Source organism: Canis lupus, chromosome 34, assembly GCF_003254725.2.
Source record: "Canis lupus dingo isolate Sandy chromosome 34, ASM325472v2, whole genome shotgun sequence".
NCBI classification, from domain to species: domain Eukaryota; kingdom Metazoa; phylum Chordata; class Mammalia; order Carnivora; family Canidae; genus Canis; species Canis lupus.
The window spans coordinates 4,875,790-4,892,045 of NC_064276.1; the positions used below are offsets into that span (position 1 = coordinate 4,875,790).

At 39.9% G+C, this 16,256-nt stretch overlaps 1 protein-coding gene across 12 annotated transcripts in view; it reads left to right on the forward strand.

Annotated features, from left to right (window-relative positions):
- SEMA5A (semaphorin 5A) overlaps positions 1 to 16,256 on the forward strand; it is a 470,523-nt gene that overhangs the window by 282,678 nt on the left and 171,589 nt on the right. For all 12 annotated transcript variants that reach the window (XM_025451472.3, XM_025451477.3, XM_025451481.3 and 9 more), the window contains one exon: positions 12,583 to 12,645. In XM_025451472.3, coding sequence (XP_025307257.1) covers positions 12,583 to 12,645 — 63 coding nt within the window. The remainder of the gene's footprint in view (positions 1 to 12,582; positions 12,646 to 16,256) is intronic.

A 16,256-nucleotide genomic window follows, 5' to 3' on the forward strand; every position in this document is an offset into this window, starting at 1 on the left:
ACATATAGATATGTATAGGGAAAAGTTATCTTATTTATAAAAACAAAGAAAAAAAATCTACTCCTCTTAATATTCAGCCTAACCAGACCTGTAGGCCTTAGGAAGTGAGGATAACTCTGTTAGCATGATTTATCTCAGAGACATTAGCACTCTTAGGGCATGATTGTCCTAGAAAATATTAAATTGAAAGCACAGTGCTTCTCTGCAGCCTATGTAATGGCTCTGGGGAGAATGCTTGGCTTCCCTGTTTATTAGTGGTGCTCTTGCCATTCTTGAGACCATATAGGGAGACTCTGAAAGGCTGGCCCCTGCATTAAGAAGACAGCAGTGGGGTTGGAGCAACTGTTTGGGGTCGGGGAATAGAGATCTGGAGAAAAGGCAGGCTAGCTCCCCCCAGGATAAGAACCCAGGAGTGCCTCTTGTCCTTATCTCTCTGGGACCTTGTGGTGATTCTTGGATGGTCTGTTACCTCCTCAGAGTTCCCCTGCTCTGTGCTATGAGAGAAGGAGGTTGACCTCCATGTTACACATGGGGAGGTAACGACCCACTTTTCACCGGAGTGGGAGGGTCATAGAACCTTAGAAGCTCAGATTAGAAATTCAAGTGTGTTTTCCTGGCTATGCCTGCATAATGTGGGTCCATGCCATATCCAGGACCCTGGGCTCTGTTGACCGTGGTGCTTTTCAACTCAACCTGCCTGGTATCTCCGTGGGATAGTGTTTCCTTTATTCTCTCGAATCCAATACATAGACTCACTTTGGGAATATAACCCAGTGTGAATTACTCTGTAGGTAGTTTAATAATCTTTACCCCAGCGTAATGTCCTGGAAGATGGGATTGTATGCACACTTATTGCTCATACATGCTCTTTGTCTTGCTTTTGATATAATTTCATGTTGGTTTGGATAATTCCACAGCATTGCAGAATGATAAGCTATTTTCGATTAAATTTACTTTTGTCTTATCTATGTCCTTTCAGAACTCAGGGTAGGAGGGGTTGCCAGCCCAAAAAGTCCAAACGAATGGGTTCATATGAAATCTACAATGGAACCGTCAAAATCTCCGTAATGACAAAGTGAAGAAGCATCGTCTGTTCAAACTCTTTTATTTCTCATTTCCCCACCAAAGCCCTTTTCCCATTTATTACAAAGAGAAAGCAACGTGTTATTTCTTCTGACAAGTTCAAAGCAAGCCAACTCAGTCTTTCGGTGGGACCTTGGTGAGACAGGAAGGAATTAGAAATCTGGGAGGTCCTTGCGTTGCACTCCCTGAAAGATGAGGTCAGAGCACATGGTTTAAGACAAATGGATGCTGAAGCTGGATGACCTGAGTTCAAATCCTGCGTCATCCACTTGATAGCTTGGTGACATTTGGCGAGTTACCTCTTCTGCCACCTGCTGTGTAGGGTGAATCTGATAGCAGTGCCTGTGTTTCATGGCTGTTGGGAGGTGAATGTGTGTAGTGTTGGGTAGAAAAGTAGCAGACATCATCCCCATCAGGACCTCCAGGATATTTTCCCTGATATATCTTGCTGGCGCTCTTTTAGGGTATTTTACTGTCACATGTTGTCTGATTTTCTGGTCTCTGTTGTTACCTTGCTGCTCTGTTTACCACTTATGCCTGAAACATTGTGTCAACTCCAGAGTGAGCCAGAGCTTTCTACAGTACAGGTTTATCTATTGGGTTTCTTTGAACTCACTATGTGGATCCAAAGGGTGGGCACCTGTGAATTCATCCAGTCAATACTTGGAAAATCACAGACTCAAAGTAGCATTAAATTTCCTCTGTTGATATTGAGAATTATAATGGAGACCCTAATATACCTGAAACTCTCACATTAATTCTGAATGTGGCTGGTTTGGAAGCTGCATAAATATTACATTTTTAATAGCATATTTCTTTCTGAATTTTCCACACATGTAAAAAATCTAAGAGAAGTGTAATCCTAAAAGATATGAAAAACTTAATTTTCTTCTTTTCCATTTTTCTTGTTTTCTTCCACTTATTAATTTCAACTTCTTTGCTAAATGTCCTATATGTCAAAGGTTATGAGTTTTCCCTCATTTTGCATTTCTGTTTTTTATTTAATCACATTTGCTTGACTCGGGACACAGAATTCCAAGCAAGTCAGTCATGATCATATGACTTTAAAAGTGAAGTTCCTGTACTGAACTAGTATGAATTTCTCATACCTCTCATGTAATTAATTTGATTAATCATGTAATTAATATGATTTGTTTGGGTGATTTATTTTCAGGTAGTTTTGTAAAACCAGAATTTATTACCAATGAACTAAACATGTATTTAATTCAAAAGTATGGTGATCCAAATAGCCTATGGATGTGTGTGTGTGTGCGCGGGGTGGGGGGTGGGGATGAACTACTCTGCTATTCGGGAAATCCATTTATTATCCTATTGTGTTTTTCTTCAGCCAGCATGGTAAAGGTAGTGTTACTTTTCTAAGACTAGAGTTACTTCTGGGGGTCTGGAAGGCAATCCAGAATCATGCATGGTGCCCAGTCCAGCCACCGGAGTGGGTGGGACAGGCTTTTCTGTTATATATTAGACAGACTTGGCCAACTGATGTCCACCCACTGTCAGGCTGGGTCGAGTGTGTGGCATCCCCTCACATCAACGTCTGCTTTGACCATAGGTAGTGCTGTTCCCACTAGGGAGGGCGTTGCCCATCCTTTTGTCCCTGCTTGTATCAGCATCTGCCTGCTGGTTGCCTGCCACAACCTCTACACCAGAGTCCCGTTCACCCACCACCCGCCCCCGAGGCCCAAGCAGCCCCAGAGGTCTTTCTCAGTTACTCATCTCACTGTGCTGGCATCTTGTTTACTATCTGACCCTTGGCTTTTCTTGGCTCATGAAAACTCTGAACTCAGGGGCATAGCTCGTGAGTCCTGTCTTTAACTATATGCCAGCCTGTAAAGCCATATCCCTCTCTGTTCCCCGCCTTAGCAACTTTCAGTTCCTCACACAAATATACTTTCTTAGCATTCTGGGCTTTGCACTGGCTGCTTTCCTTGCTTGTCATGAATGCCCACCCCTGAATCTCCTCATTCACTGGTCAGTCTCTTCACATCCAGCCCAAGCATTGCCTTCTTGGGACCTGCCCTTCATTCACGCTTATCTATATCTGTGTTCCCCTTCAGTACTCCCCAAACTGCAGCATGAACTCCCCAGCAACTCTTTGGGATCAGGGATGCATCTTTCCTATTTATAGGGACTGACTCAGATATTTGGCAGAAACATGAAGATGAATTTATCCACCTGTTAACATGAAGATCATCTGTACGTGTGGGTGTGTGTGCATGTGTGTAGTTCATGTATACATATGCCTCTATTATTTTTCTATCACTGCTGTGACAAATTAGCACAAACATGGGGACTGGAAACAGCAGAACTTCATTCTCTCACAGTTCCAGAGGCCAGGAGTCCAAGATAAGTTTTATGGCGCTAAGACCAAGGTGTCTTATAGGCCATGCTCCCTCTGGAGGCTCTAGGGGAGAATCTGTTCCCTGCCTCCTCTAGATCCTGGCGACTGCTGGCCTTCCTTGACTTGTGGCTGCATCACTCCAGTCTCTGCCTCAGGGCCGCTCTGCCTTCTCCTCCGTGTGTGCAGACCCCTCTCTGCCTTCCTCTTCAGGGTATGTTAGATTGTATTTGGGAGCCGCCCGAATAATCCAGGGTAATTTCCCCATCTCCAGATCCTTAATGCAGTCACATCTGCAAGTCCTTTTTTCCCCATCCAAGGTACCATCCGCAGGCTCCAGGGCATAGGATGTGGCGATCTTTTGTGGGGCTGTTATCAGTCTACCACAGTCTCACCCTGACGTGCACAAATGTGTGTTTCTGGGTGCGGCCAGAGCCATAGAACCCAGTTCCCTCATAGGAAGTTGGGTAAAGTTACAGCGTTTGGCAGTGAATTGCCAATTCCCGCTGATTGGGATAGCAGTAAAGCTACGGAGAATGGACCAAATTGGGGAGGGGGACCATGAGGGATGTTCATCACAATTTCTTGTAAAATTATACCAAAAAATTTCCATTTTCAAACAAAATATCTTAGACATCACGTGTACCCAAAATCCACCTGCTCTTGGCTGCCTGAGGGGCTCATTCGGTGGAGGATCTGACTCTTGATTTTGGCTCAGGTTATGATCTCAGGGTCATGAGATCGAGCCCCACGTCAGACTCTGTGCTCAGCATGGAGTCTGCCTGCGATTCGCTCTCTTCTTCTGCTTCCCCCTCAAATAAATAAATAAATAAATAAATAAATAAATAAATAAATAAATAAATAAATAAATAAAATCTTAAATAAAAAAACTCACCTCTCATTCTCAGACATGAAATACTTCTGAGGTTCTTTGCTGGATAGAGGTCTTTCTCATCTAAGATTTTAGTAATAGTGGTGATAAGATTTTTAGGACTTACCTCTGGTAAATAAACTCTTTAGAGAAGAGAGACAAATGTTTGAGGAAATAAATGGCAAACTCAAAAAGTATTGTTTAATGCTAACTTATTTGATTTAATAAGTTGCAGCAGATATTCATAAAATCATGAGAATATTAAATATTAACTGGAAATGAATATATCAATAATGTTCATTAAGTTCTCATTTAACATTGTGATCATATTATAAGTAATGTTTCTTGAACAGAAGTATATCATCCAGTTTCACATTTTCTTTAAAATAAGAAAGAAATGTAACTGCCCAAATGTACACCAGAAGACAAATTTTAATGTTCATTTTTCTCAGCTGCAAACAAAAATTTATGGAAATAATGCTGAATAAGGCTCATAAAAAGGGTTTTCAGTATATCCTGAGATTTGGCAACTAGATCGATATGTTCTGAAACTGGAAGTAAAGTCAATCTTGGTAGTGGTAGGATGCATCTCAGGAAACCAGCATCATAATGTGAATAGTAAATAAATTCTGAGTGGTTGGCTCAGTGGATATAAAATAAGTCCCCAGTAAGCATCTATAATCTGGGCTTTCTGTGTACTCCAGTGAATCTAGTGCACATATTCTAACGCAGGACTGCAGAGAAAAGTAATCAGGTATGAAGTGTTGTTTGTTTTCATGAAGCCAGTTTCAGAAAAAAAAAGAAAAGAAAAAATATTGATGGAAAAACTAAAAACAAACACTCATCTATTTAAATCTATATTGGCGGGATGCCTGGATAGCTCAGTGGTTTAGTGTCTGCCTTCAGCCTGGGGCATGATCCCAGGATCCGGGATCGAGTCTCACATCGGGCTCCCTGCATGGAGCCTGCTTCTCCCTCTGCCTGTGTCTCTTCCTCTCTCTCTCTTTGTGTCTGTCATGAATAAATAAATAACATCTTTAAAACTAAATAAATAAATCTATATTGGCTGTTAAGCTGACAGTTTATGTGGAATGTCTTCATTAGGTTTCAGCCAGAATTTACAATAATGAGACCAAAACTGAATGACTGTGACATAGGTGACCTTACAATTCTAGCAAGAGAAAGCTAACACACAAAAGTCATAAGTAGTATGTAACTTATATAAGAATTATCATGTGTCTGCATCTTCATTTATGTTCAAGCTGTGATTGCTGGAATCTTTTTCTACATCTGTTTCATGTTGTCTCAAAATAAATACCTTGGTCCTTCATACTGCTTGTGTGATAAATTCCCTTTGAACCATTTGACTACATTTCCAAAAGAAATTTCATTATATGGCTCATTCTTGTATTTGGGCCACAGTTGTCTCTCTTCACTTTTCCCAATGGCTTTAGAATATGATTGCTAGTCGTCAAGTGCTGTGCATAGGAATGTTTTGGTCAAAGCCATGCTACAATGTTATCCTTGCAAAGACATTTCCAGGACAACTTTTATTATATAGCAAGTTGTTTGTCCCTAGAGTTGCTCTGTATCTTACAAATCATCCCATGCCAATATGCTATTCATTCTTTTTTTTTTTTTTTTTTTAAATATTTGCAAGGCCTCACATCATTGTCAAGAAAGAAACCCAAAGCAGAGCAGCTTTTGGTACCAGGCTTACCTTCCAGTACCACTTCTGTTAATAGCATCATTGTTTTTTTTTTTTTTAAATTTTTATTTATTTATGAGAGACAGAGGCACCACTGAGCCACCCAGGCACCCCATCTTATATTATATCTTGATCATATAATTGTTGAACCTAGAGTTTCATTAGTGAATCATGTCCCATCCCACTTAAGATCAATACTAGCATCAGTCCGGAAACTTTAAAAATGAGTACACTCATTACAAAGGAATCAAAGTCTTTTTTAAAAAATTTTTATTGTATTTGAGATAGTGAGCAAGTGAGTGAGAGAGAGAGAGAGAGGGAGTACAAGTGGGGGTGGTCAGATGGAGAGGGAGAAGCAGACTCTCCATTGAGCAGGGGCCAGATGTGGGGCTAGATCCAGGACCCTGGGGTCATGACTTGAGCTGAAGGCAGAAGCTTAACTGAGCTACCGAACTACCCCAGAATCGAAGTCTTTTATGATTAATTAATATTTACTGAATGCCAGCAGCTCTGAATTTAGGTGTGCACAAATTTGTGATGTAGACATATATCTTTCTAAACCGTGGGACAAAGAAAGTTTGACAATCAGAAATGAGGATCACTTTCTTTAACAATTTCAGTAGCTGGAGAGCACAGGCTTCAGTCCAAGTTACCAAGTTCAAATCTCAATGTCCCAATTACTATTTTTATGGCTTTTTGGTAATTCAGTTAGCCAGTGTCCTCATCCAGAATACTAGAGTAATGTTAATCCCCTGCATAAAATTATAAAGAAACTTAGAAAATGTATAGAAAGCACCCAGCTCTGTGGTCAGCATGATGTAAGAGTTTTGTAAATTGTCAGTATTTTGCCTAAGACTTGGCAGCTGATTTCTGGTGAAGCAATGACCCTCATTTGTGTACTAGCAGTTGTCAATCTCAAACTGTTACTTTTATATACACCGTCTATACCTGGTTGAATGGTATCCTTTCAAAATTCATGTCCCCCCAGATTCTCAGAAGGTGACCTTATCTGGAGGTAGAGTGTTTACATGTGCAATAAGCTAAATGAGGTTTTCTTAGCATAGAGTGGGCCTTAGTCAAAGACCGGAGCCCTTATAAGAAGAGAACATTTGGACAAATGGAGGCAGAGGCTGGAGTGATGCTTCCAGAAGCCCTCAAACACCAAGGCTGCTGGCCTCCACGAGAGGCTGGGATGGGGAGCAGGGGGCAGACTCTCCTAGGGACTCCTGAAGGATTAACTTGACTGGCACTTTGGTTTCAGACTTCTAGCCTTGGGAACTGTGAGGGAGTAAGGTTCTACTGTTTAAAGCCACCCAGTCTATGGTACTTTGTTATGACAGCTCTAGGAATCTAATATACTGTCTACTCGATTAAAAAGCAATGCTCAATTTAAAAAGATCCAAAGAGGGTGCCTGGGTGGCTCAGTTAGTTAAACATCTGACCCTTGATTTCGGCTCAGGTCATGATCTTAGGGGTCTGTGCTCAGCACTGAGTCTTCTTCTCCCTCTCCTTCTGCTCCCCCCCCCATTCTCTCTCTCTCTCTCTCTCTCTCTCTCTCTCTCTCTCTCTCTCCCTCCCTGAAATAAATAAATAAAATCTTAAAAAGATCCACCAAAAAACAAAAGGTCCAACAAACATTTAACAATTTGGGAACTCGAGTGAGTAGCTATCAAAGTAAGTCTGATTTGATATTCGGATGTGGAAGATCTCAGACTTTCATATAAGGATTTTAAAAATGGTAGTAACACATTTTTATGGGATTTCTATGTAATTGTAGATGATGTCAGTGTCATGAGAATCAAAAACTAGTCGTTAGGTAATAGGACTAACGTTCCCATGTAGTTCTCTGATTCGGAAGTCACCAGTATCAATGAAGCAGACTTCTATATTTGCCATGAACATGAAGGCAAATGTACTGCAAATTGATATTGAAAGCAAATATACAATAGACGCTACAAAGTAAAGGCAGAGGAATGTAGAACAAATTCCTCCGAACTGACTAAACTCTTTACCCCTCTGTCTTTCAATACCCACCATTTCCATCTCAGATTCCACGTGTTTTGATCCTGCCATGTGTGGCCCCTAAAGGTAATTCGCGGACATGTCCATGCTTAAGGATAACTGGATTAACACTTTATTGACGTTACATAAAAATCAGTTATTTCAAGTTCCAACTCATTTGTGTTTTGCTTGTCTTGTACAGGGGTATGGTCTCACATTCCCTGGCAATTTGTTTACAGTTGCCACCATGATTTAACATTCTCCAGTGTTTCACAGAAATACATAACAGAAGAATATGAATGTGATGTCAAAAAAAAAAAAAGAAGAAGAAGCCCTCAGGTGGTTGCTAATTTTTGGCACTGTGTAATTAAACTAGTTTTTTTAATGTTATCTTTTGCCAGTATCTAATTAGCAAAGCCATCTGCTGAAAGAGTAGTGGCCCATCTGCCTAGAATGTTGTTCTCTTCATTTTTATGAAAAGTATCTGCCTTTGCTGGTCCCTGTCTAATTAACTCCTCTCGCTGCGGAATGTGATAATATGCAGCTTTGTTTATATACTTCTGAGAACTGTGGATTTAAATGTATGTAACACGTACATACAAAGAACCAACCTTATTTCTTTCCCACATTTGATTTACTCCTGAGATCAGAGCTCCGTTTATCACAACTTGAGCATGTGTATGTGCGTGATGGTGAGGTATGTACTGTGTCACGCTTCCTTACATCCCCAGGGTTTCTGCAGATATGAAATGATTTTCTGTAAACCTACTCTATTTCCTTTTCCATCTATAGCACTGTGACTTCTGGAAAGCTGATGATGTTGTACGTTCCAGGGTATCCCTGGATCGGAAATGCACTTGGCTATTGGAACGATGGAAATGACCACTGGAAATTCTCAGAGCTAGAAAGATGTTGTCCAGACTGATGGAAGACACTTCTATTTTATCATAGACTTATCCGACATGTGCAGATATCACCTATGAGTCTATTTCTCTTCCACCAAAATTATGTAGTGTAGTGTCTTGCACTTGATAGGTAGATACTTCACTATGTATGACATGAGAGAGAGAATGAGCATATGTGTATAGCAAAGCTTCTGTAAGTAGTTGAAGAGCACAGATGTTACCGGTATGTATTTACAGACAAAACAAAACAAAAAAAGGTTCCATAAATGGGATTCCTCATGTCTCTTAAGATATAGATGCTTCCCCATCTTTGCCTACTGTGGATAGTCTTTGGATAGCCAAGTAACCACAAAATTACTGCTACATGTCTGCTGCCAAAAAGTATAATGAAGATTAAATGCAGAATAGAGAATTGAGATTTTTTTTCTCTACATGGCTACTGCGCAATAGAAAAAGACAAGAAGTGATAAAAATTAGATTTAAAAAAGAACGCAAAGACTCAGGAAATAAGATCATGAGTGCTGTACTGAGATCTGAGATGTAGAATGTTAACGCCTTCGCATTTGTTTTGACTGTCATAAAGATAGGTTTGTGTAGATAGAAAAGTGTCTTAAAAGGTAGTCAGCTGGAAAGACAGCTTCACAAATCAGTAGTGGGATTTGTTCCAAAATTATGATGCATGAAAGAAGAACAATGAATCTCCTGTGAGAATACAGCAAGGAGACTTGATTAAAAGAAATTTAATTGATTAGAACAAATCTTGTGAAATAAAGAAAGTTATGACCAGGTTAAAACATAATAAAATTCCAAACAGAGGGAGTAACTGAGAAATAAACTCTGGTACAGGAAGATTTTGCTGATACTCGTATTTCTTTCTAATGAAAGTGATATTATTATTTTTTATTTCCTCCTATAGTTGTGATGTGGTCAAATGGGTAAAGTCCAGTGTACTGAGAGAATAGAAAGACTCTATAGGATTAGCAGGAACATCTGATTTTAGCCCAATCTGGGAAAGACGTGTTTTCCCCACTGCATTCTGTGATACATTTTGTGATCAGAATCTGTGATCCAGTAATATTTGTCCAGCCCTGCAATAGGTAGTTCAGTCCATTTCTAGTATAAATCATGTCTATCCTGTCCTCTCTTCAGGCAGGAATTGAATCAACAGAAAAGGCGTACAGTCTTGGTCTTCAATTAATTCTGGATTTGAATATTATTGGAAAGCCGGTTATACTGTAATAAAAATGCCTCAGAAGTAACTTTGCTTCTTTTAATAACTCTTCAGAAATATCTGTAAGATTTGTCCTATTTTCTGTTGGTCTAATAAACTTGTGTGTGCAGGTGCTCTTTCTTGCTAAACTGGATAAAGTAATGCAATATTTTTGAAAACTTATATTCTTTTTTCTATTACTTTCCCCATCCAATCCTTGGCCTCTGTTTATCTGAAAACGCACAGGCTACTTGGGTATCAGGCAGACTGGGAAGACTGTTTGTTTGCCATTTCGACAGAACGCTTTAATGAACAATTTTGATGGCATTGATAAATATTCTTGCTGCCTTGGGTCTAACCATGCTCCTCATAGATCTTAAATTGACTGAAAAGGGAATTACTATTTAACTTTCAGTAAAATCACTGGGCTAACAAGAGCCCCTACAAATACCTCTTTATTTAAATCTTTTTTACTTTGTGGTCATCCTTGCAATTATATAACCACATCCTCCTGGTGATGGTAAGTCAGAGTTGCAAATGGGTCAACTTTGTAAAAGACCATATCATAGTGTATCAATTCTGTTCTTAGTTTCAGTAAGGCAAAATATGGATATCTTTGTTTAAATACAAATAGCAAAGTGAGTTTTATAAAGAGACCTAAGAAAGGAAAGGTCCATTTGGAACAATAGTAATGCACTTATTTTAACCCCCTGGGGGACACATAGATCTGCCACTACATGTGAAGCCCTTATGTCTGCTCAGGAGGTGTCATCCCTTTTCATGAAAGTATTTGTCATCCTTGCACAGAATTCAAGTCATTTGTTTGGATCAGATGTTGACTAGCTGTGATTTTATTGCTGCCATTAAACATTATGAACAGGAAGACATCACAGAAAATTAACAAATTCTCTTATCAAATGTTGACACTGATAAAAATCTCTAAGTCTACCCCCCGGGAAAGCAGTTATAATATTGTTTCTCTTTGAAAGACACGGAAGGAAGTGGTTCTCTTTAGAATACTTTACTTATGGACTCATGTTTGCCAAGGAAGATAAGTTATACAAGATACAGTGCTTTGTGTTTTAATCTCTATTATGTAACATTCTTTGGAGGACAGTCAATACTAGATTATGATGCACCATTACTTTGTAATTCTCTAAACCTAAGAGAATAATATCTTCCTAGAAGTAAGAGTGAAGCCATTTTTCTCCTTCATATTATTTGACAGTAGCTTATTTTTAATTTAGTTTAGTTTATTATTTAACACTAGTTCAAATTCACAAAAAAATTGCCCCCTACTTACTTTTTCTGATAATGGGGTGCCTAGTTGGTTAAGCATCCAACTTTTGATTTTGGCTCAAGTAATGATCTCAGGGTTGTGAGATTGAGCCTCACATCAGGCTCCACGCTGAGCTTGGAGCCTACTTATGATTGTCTCCCTGCCCACCCCCTTCCCCTGCTCAGGCTTTCTCTCTCTCAAAAAAAATTTTTTTTTTTGAAAAAAATCACTCATAATGATTTAACTGGTCCTCCAGAAATCCTAAATTCTGTGGAAATCTAGCTCTAATAATAAGCTAAAACATAAATCCACATTTCATGCAATAATACAAAAGATAACTCAGTTTCTTAAATTTGCTCAAAGAAGTAATTCACAATCTCAGCATATAGATCGTTAATATTTGCAGTCATCATCATTTCTTCCTATGAAGTAAGGGCTGTATACTATCTCAGCTAATCACAGATTCCATATGTGAGGCAGCTGCATATGTGAAACAGTACTCATCAACTTGATCATTATGAGTTAGATTTGGAAAGTTTGGGAAAACATGCTCGAGAGTTGTGGCTCTATTTAGTCAGAGCTCCTAACAGTGTGAGAATTCTTGGTATTGGATGAAGTAGTAGATGTGCTCTTTGCAGGAGTTATTTCTCTGATTGACTGTTCATCATTTATATATGGATCTTGGGAGTAAGAATGTACAAAATCATCCTTGCTCCATTATCTTTGAATATTGATAAATGACATTCTATTAACAGAAAATACAAATGTCTAAATGAGTATTTATATCATTTTGTTCCATGGCTTTTCTTTCCAGCATGCTGGATAGATCCCATGGATCTATCCTGTGATTTCACTGAAGTGATACTTTCAGTAATTAGCACAGTAGCCACCAACTCCTTGCATGTACCTTTCTTACAGTGATCTCAATATCACACTGTGCTTAGTACAGATGCTTAGGGGACAAGTCCTTGAAAATGCTTTGATTTCAAAGCTAAATATAAGCCCCTATGAGTGAATTTCATAAATTTTGTGTAAATTCTGTTAGTATGAAAACTTTGTTGCCATATTATGCCCACATTTCCTACTCTAAGTACCGATGCCTTATTTTTTTCCCCCTCTTATTCAATCAAAACCATATTAAGTCACTGTCATTTTGGTGTTTCCTACAGGCTGTGGAGTGGGAGTGTGACGAAGCCACCAAGAAGGCCTGTTACAGTAAGGGTAAATCCAAGGTAAGGAGCATGCAGGTATGTGTAGTCACTGCTGTTTGGCAGGACTATACGTTCCTGATGATGGTGCCTTGTAATTGAAAAAGATAAACAAAGTAGGATTTAAAATAAATGTACAGTAGGTTCTCAAGGTTTTAACATTAAATCAAGATTAACCTCAGTTTGCAAAAAAGATTCAAAATGCAAATCAGATCTGATTTGCACTATTAATCATTAGGCTAAGTTAGAGAGAGATTCAGTTGGTCATGATATCATTTGGAAATATAGGCCTGATTTTTAAAAATAACATTTTAATTTCCCCCAATCGTATCTTAGGGATGATTCTATAAAGTGACAATATGATAAATAGATAGATGTGTAGTGAAATGACGAGATACCTGCACCCCAATGTTCATAGCAGCGATGTCCACAATAGCCAAACTGTGGAAGGAGCCACGATGTCCTTTGACAGATGATGGATAAAGAAGATGTGGTCTATATATACAATGGGATATTACTCAGCCATCAGAAAGGATGCACACCTATCATTTATATCAACGTGGATGGAACTGGAGGGTATTATGCTGAATGAAATAAGTCACTCAAAGAAAAACAATTATCATATGGTTTCACTCATATGTGGAATATACAAAATAGTGAAAGGGACCATGAGGGAAGGAGGGAAACTGAATGGGAAAAATTAGAGAGGGAGACAAACCATGAGGGACTCTTAACTCTGGGAAACAAAGGGTCGCTGGAGGGAAAGTGGGTGGGGGGATGGGGTAACTGGGTGTCAGGCACTAAGGAGGGCACATGATGGGATGAGCACTGGGTGTTATACACAACTGATGAGTTCCTGAACACTACATCTGAAACTAATGAACTAAACAACTATATGTTGGCAAATTGAATTTCAATTTAAAAAATCGTATAATTATATCTAAAATGATGAGCTTTCTTTATAATCAATCTTAAAATATCTATAAAATAAACTCCCTCTCTCTTTCTTTCTCTCTCTCTCTCCTCTACCCCCTCCCTTCCTGTTTGAAAATCAGCATCCCCAAGTTCCTAAAGAAAGAGTAGTTTATAGCTAAGGTTGGAAATGCATTTCTTGAGCAACTGTGAATAGGGTAGACCTGCTTCCACATGTATAGCTGGCTCCATAGAAGCAGAATTCCTCCATCCAGGAAATCTGGTTCTGAGAAAGTGATACTGGATCATCTTGAGGAATTCCTTTGCAGCTGGTACATAGGCTCATCAGGTCTTATCTTGAGAGGGATGGTCCTACTGTATTGGAGCACGGGCCTTTCCAATATGAATCACAACTTGGGTCACACAAGAAAGCAGATACCCAGAGAGTAGCAAGTAAGGCTCCCCATGTACATGTGATCCCAGAGCCAAGAGCTTGGGGGAAATCTAGCCTATGAAGCGAGTGATCCTCTGTTGTTTGTGAAAGACATTAAATGCTTTATTTCATCCAATTTAATTGCCCGTTTTTCTTTTAACTGAACAATTTTGAGAGTCAGACATGGAGGCAGATGTCAGCACACTTAGTTATTGGGTTTTCCAAAACCGAGTAAAGAACCTGGGAAGAAGGAAAGGGGAAGAAATAAAATGCAGTCTTAGCCAGGGAAAACACGTGGAGACAAAGAAAGAAAAAAAAGGCAGAAATTGATGAAGGCAATTTACTGGGAGATCTTTAACCTCAGAAAATGCTTCTGAGATAAATCATCAGAGACACAAGAAGATGTAAAGATAACCCAGGTTACAAAACCCAGGAAAATTGTCTTTTAAAATGCCCCACAAAATAAATGATAAGTAACTAATGAATTATTACTGAGTTTGGAGAAATTATGTGTAAAACTCTGTCTGAAAAGGTGCTTTTTATATGGTTTGCTTTTCCTGCCTGGAATGCTTTCATGTCTTGCTACACCAGATGCATTGCCCCCTGCTCACCAGAGCACAGGGAGTTCCTCAGATAAGATGGCCTGACCGTGATGTGGAGAGGCAGGACTACGCAGGGCGCTGGGGGCAAAGACTGTTTCCTTCTACCAGCAGAAAGCATTGACCTTTGTTTCCATGGTTCCAATACCCTCATCATCCCCTTTGCCCGGCATCATAGGTGCCTTCCAGGGTCTGTGGCTATGCCTCCTCCTTCTTGTTTTTCCTCTCCTTCTTCTTGTCTTTATCTTTTTCTTTTCTTTTCTTTTCTTTTCTTTTTTCTTTTCTTTTCTTTTCTTTTCTTTTCTTTTCTTTTCTTTTCTTTTCTTTTCTTTTCTTTTCTTTTTTTTTCTGGCTTTAGCTCTTCCTTGTCTTCTTCCTTCTGGGTCCGTGAGCATGCCAGTCAGCACACTTCAGTTTGGGGAAACCCAGCAACAAACTTGGTGGACACCTACCTCAGTGCCTATCTCTCAGCATGGGTGTAACCTGGACCTGTGGGGGGCCGTGCCTTCCTACCCTTACAAGGGGCCTCATCTCAGGCATTCCCCTGGTTTCATCTTGCCTGCACTACCCCTTTGCCTTCCCTAGTTACTGCCTGGGATTTGTATCTTTTTCTGCAGGATTTCCTGCTCCTGCTGCACCCCCACATTACACCAGTTACCAATAGCCATTTGTATTTTCGCTGTCATGCTGCATTTTCAATATGCAATCCATGGCCCTCTGCTGGGAGCTGGGCCTGATGGTTTCTTGTTGAACCCAGGACACAGCCTCTGTTGAAAGTGTAACCCCAGTGTTTTGATGTGTGACCAAGCACATGAGACCCGCACTTGGGTGGTGAACATTATTAATTCAGGGTTTCTCACCATGCCCCCTCTTTTTAAATAATTATTTATTTATTTATTTTAGAGAGAGAGAAAGAGAGCCGGGGTGGGAGAGGAAGAGAGAGAAACTCAAGCAGTCTCAGTCCTGAGCACAGTGCCCAACACGAGGCTCAATCTCATGACCCCAAGATCACAACCTGAGCCAAAACCAAGAGTTGCTCACTCAACTGACTGCACCACCTAGGCGCTCCTCATCCTGCCCCTCTCAATGTCTAGGGGCAGATCATTTTTAGTTGTGGGGTCTGTCCTGCTTGTTGTGGATGTGTAGCAGTGTCCCCAGATACCCACTAGGTGCTAATAATCCCTCTCACCCTGTCATGACAACCAAAAACAACCAAAAATTTCTCCAGAGATTGCCAGATACTGACATGGTTAAGAATACCTACTGTATTTCTTCAAATGCTGAATGTGTTGGCAACTTTTACACGGTCCATTTCAAATGATTTTTGTGCTTCCTTTAGATCATATTTATTCATTTCATGGACTTTTTAAAAAATAACGATTTCCTTCCCCTCTTTGGACCGTCAGTCTCCTGGGTCCCTTATGTATTTAAGGAAAACATCTGATTATTTATGTAGCCTTCTCCTGCTGATAGTCTCTGAGTCAATTTTTTTTTTTTTTTTTATGATAGTCACAGAGAGAGAGAGAGAGGCAGAGACACAGGCAGAGGGAGAAGCAGGCTCCATGCTCCGGGAGCCTGACGTGGGACTCGATCCCCGGTCTCCAGGATCATGCCCTGGGCCAAAGGCAGGCGCTAAACCGCTGTGCCACCCAGGGATCCCTGAGTCGATAATTTTATAAGAATTAGTGTGG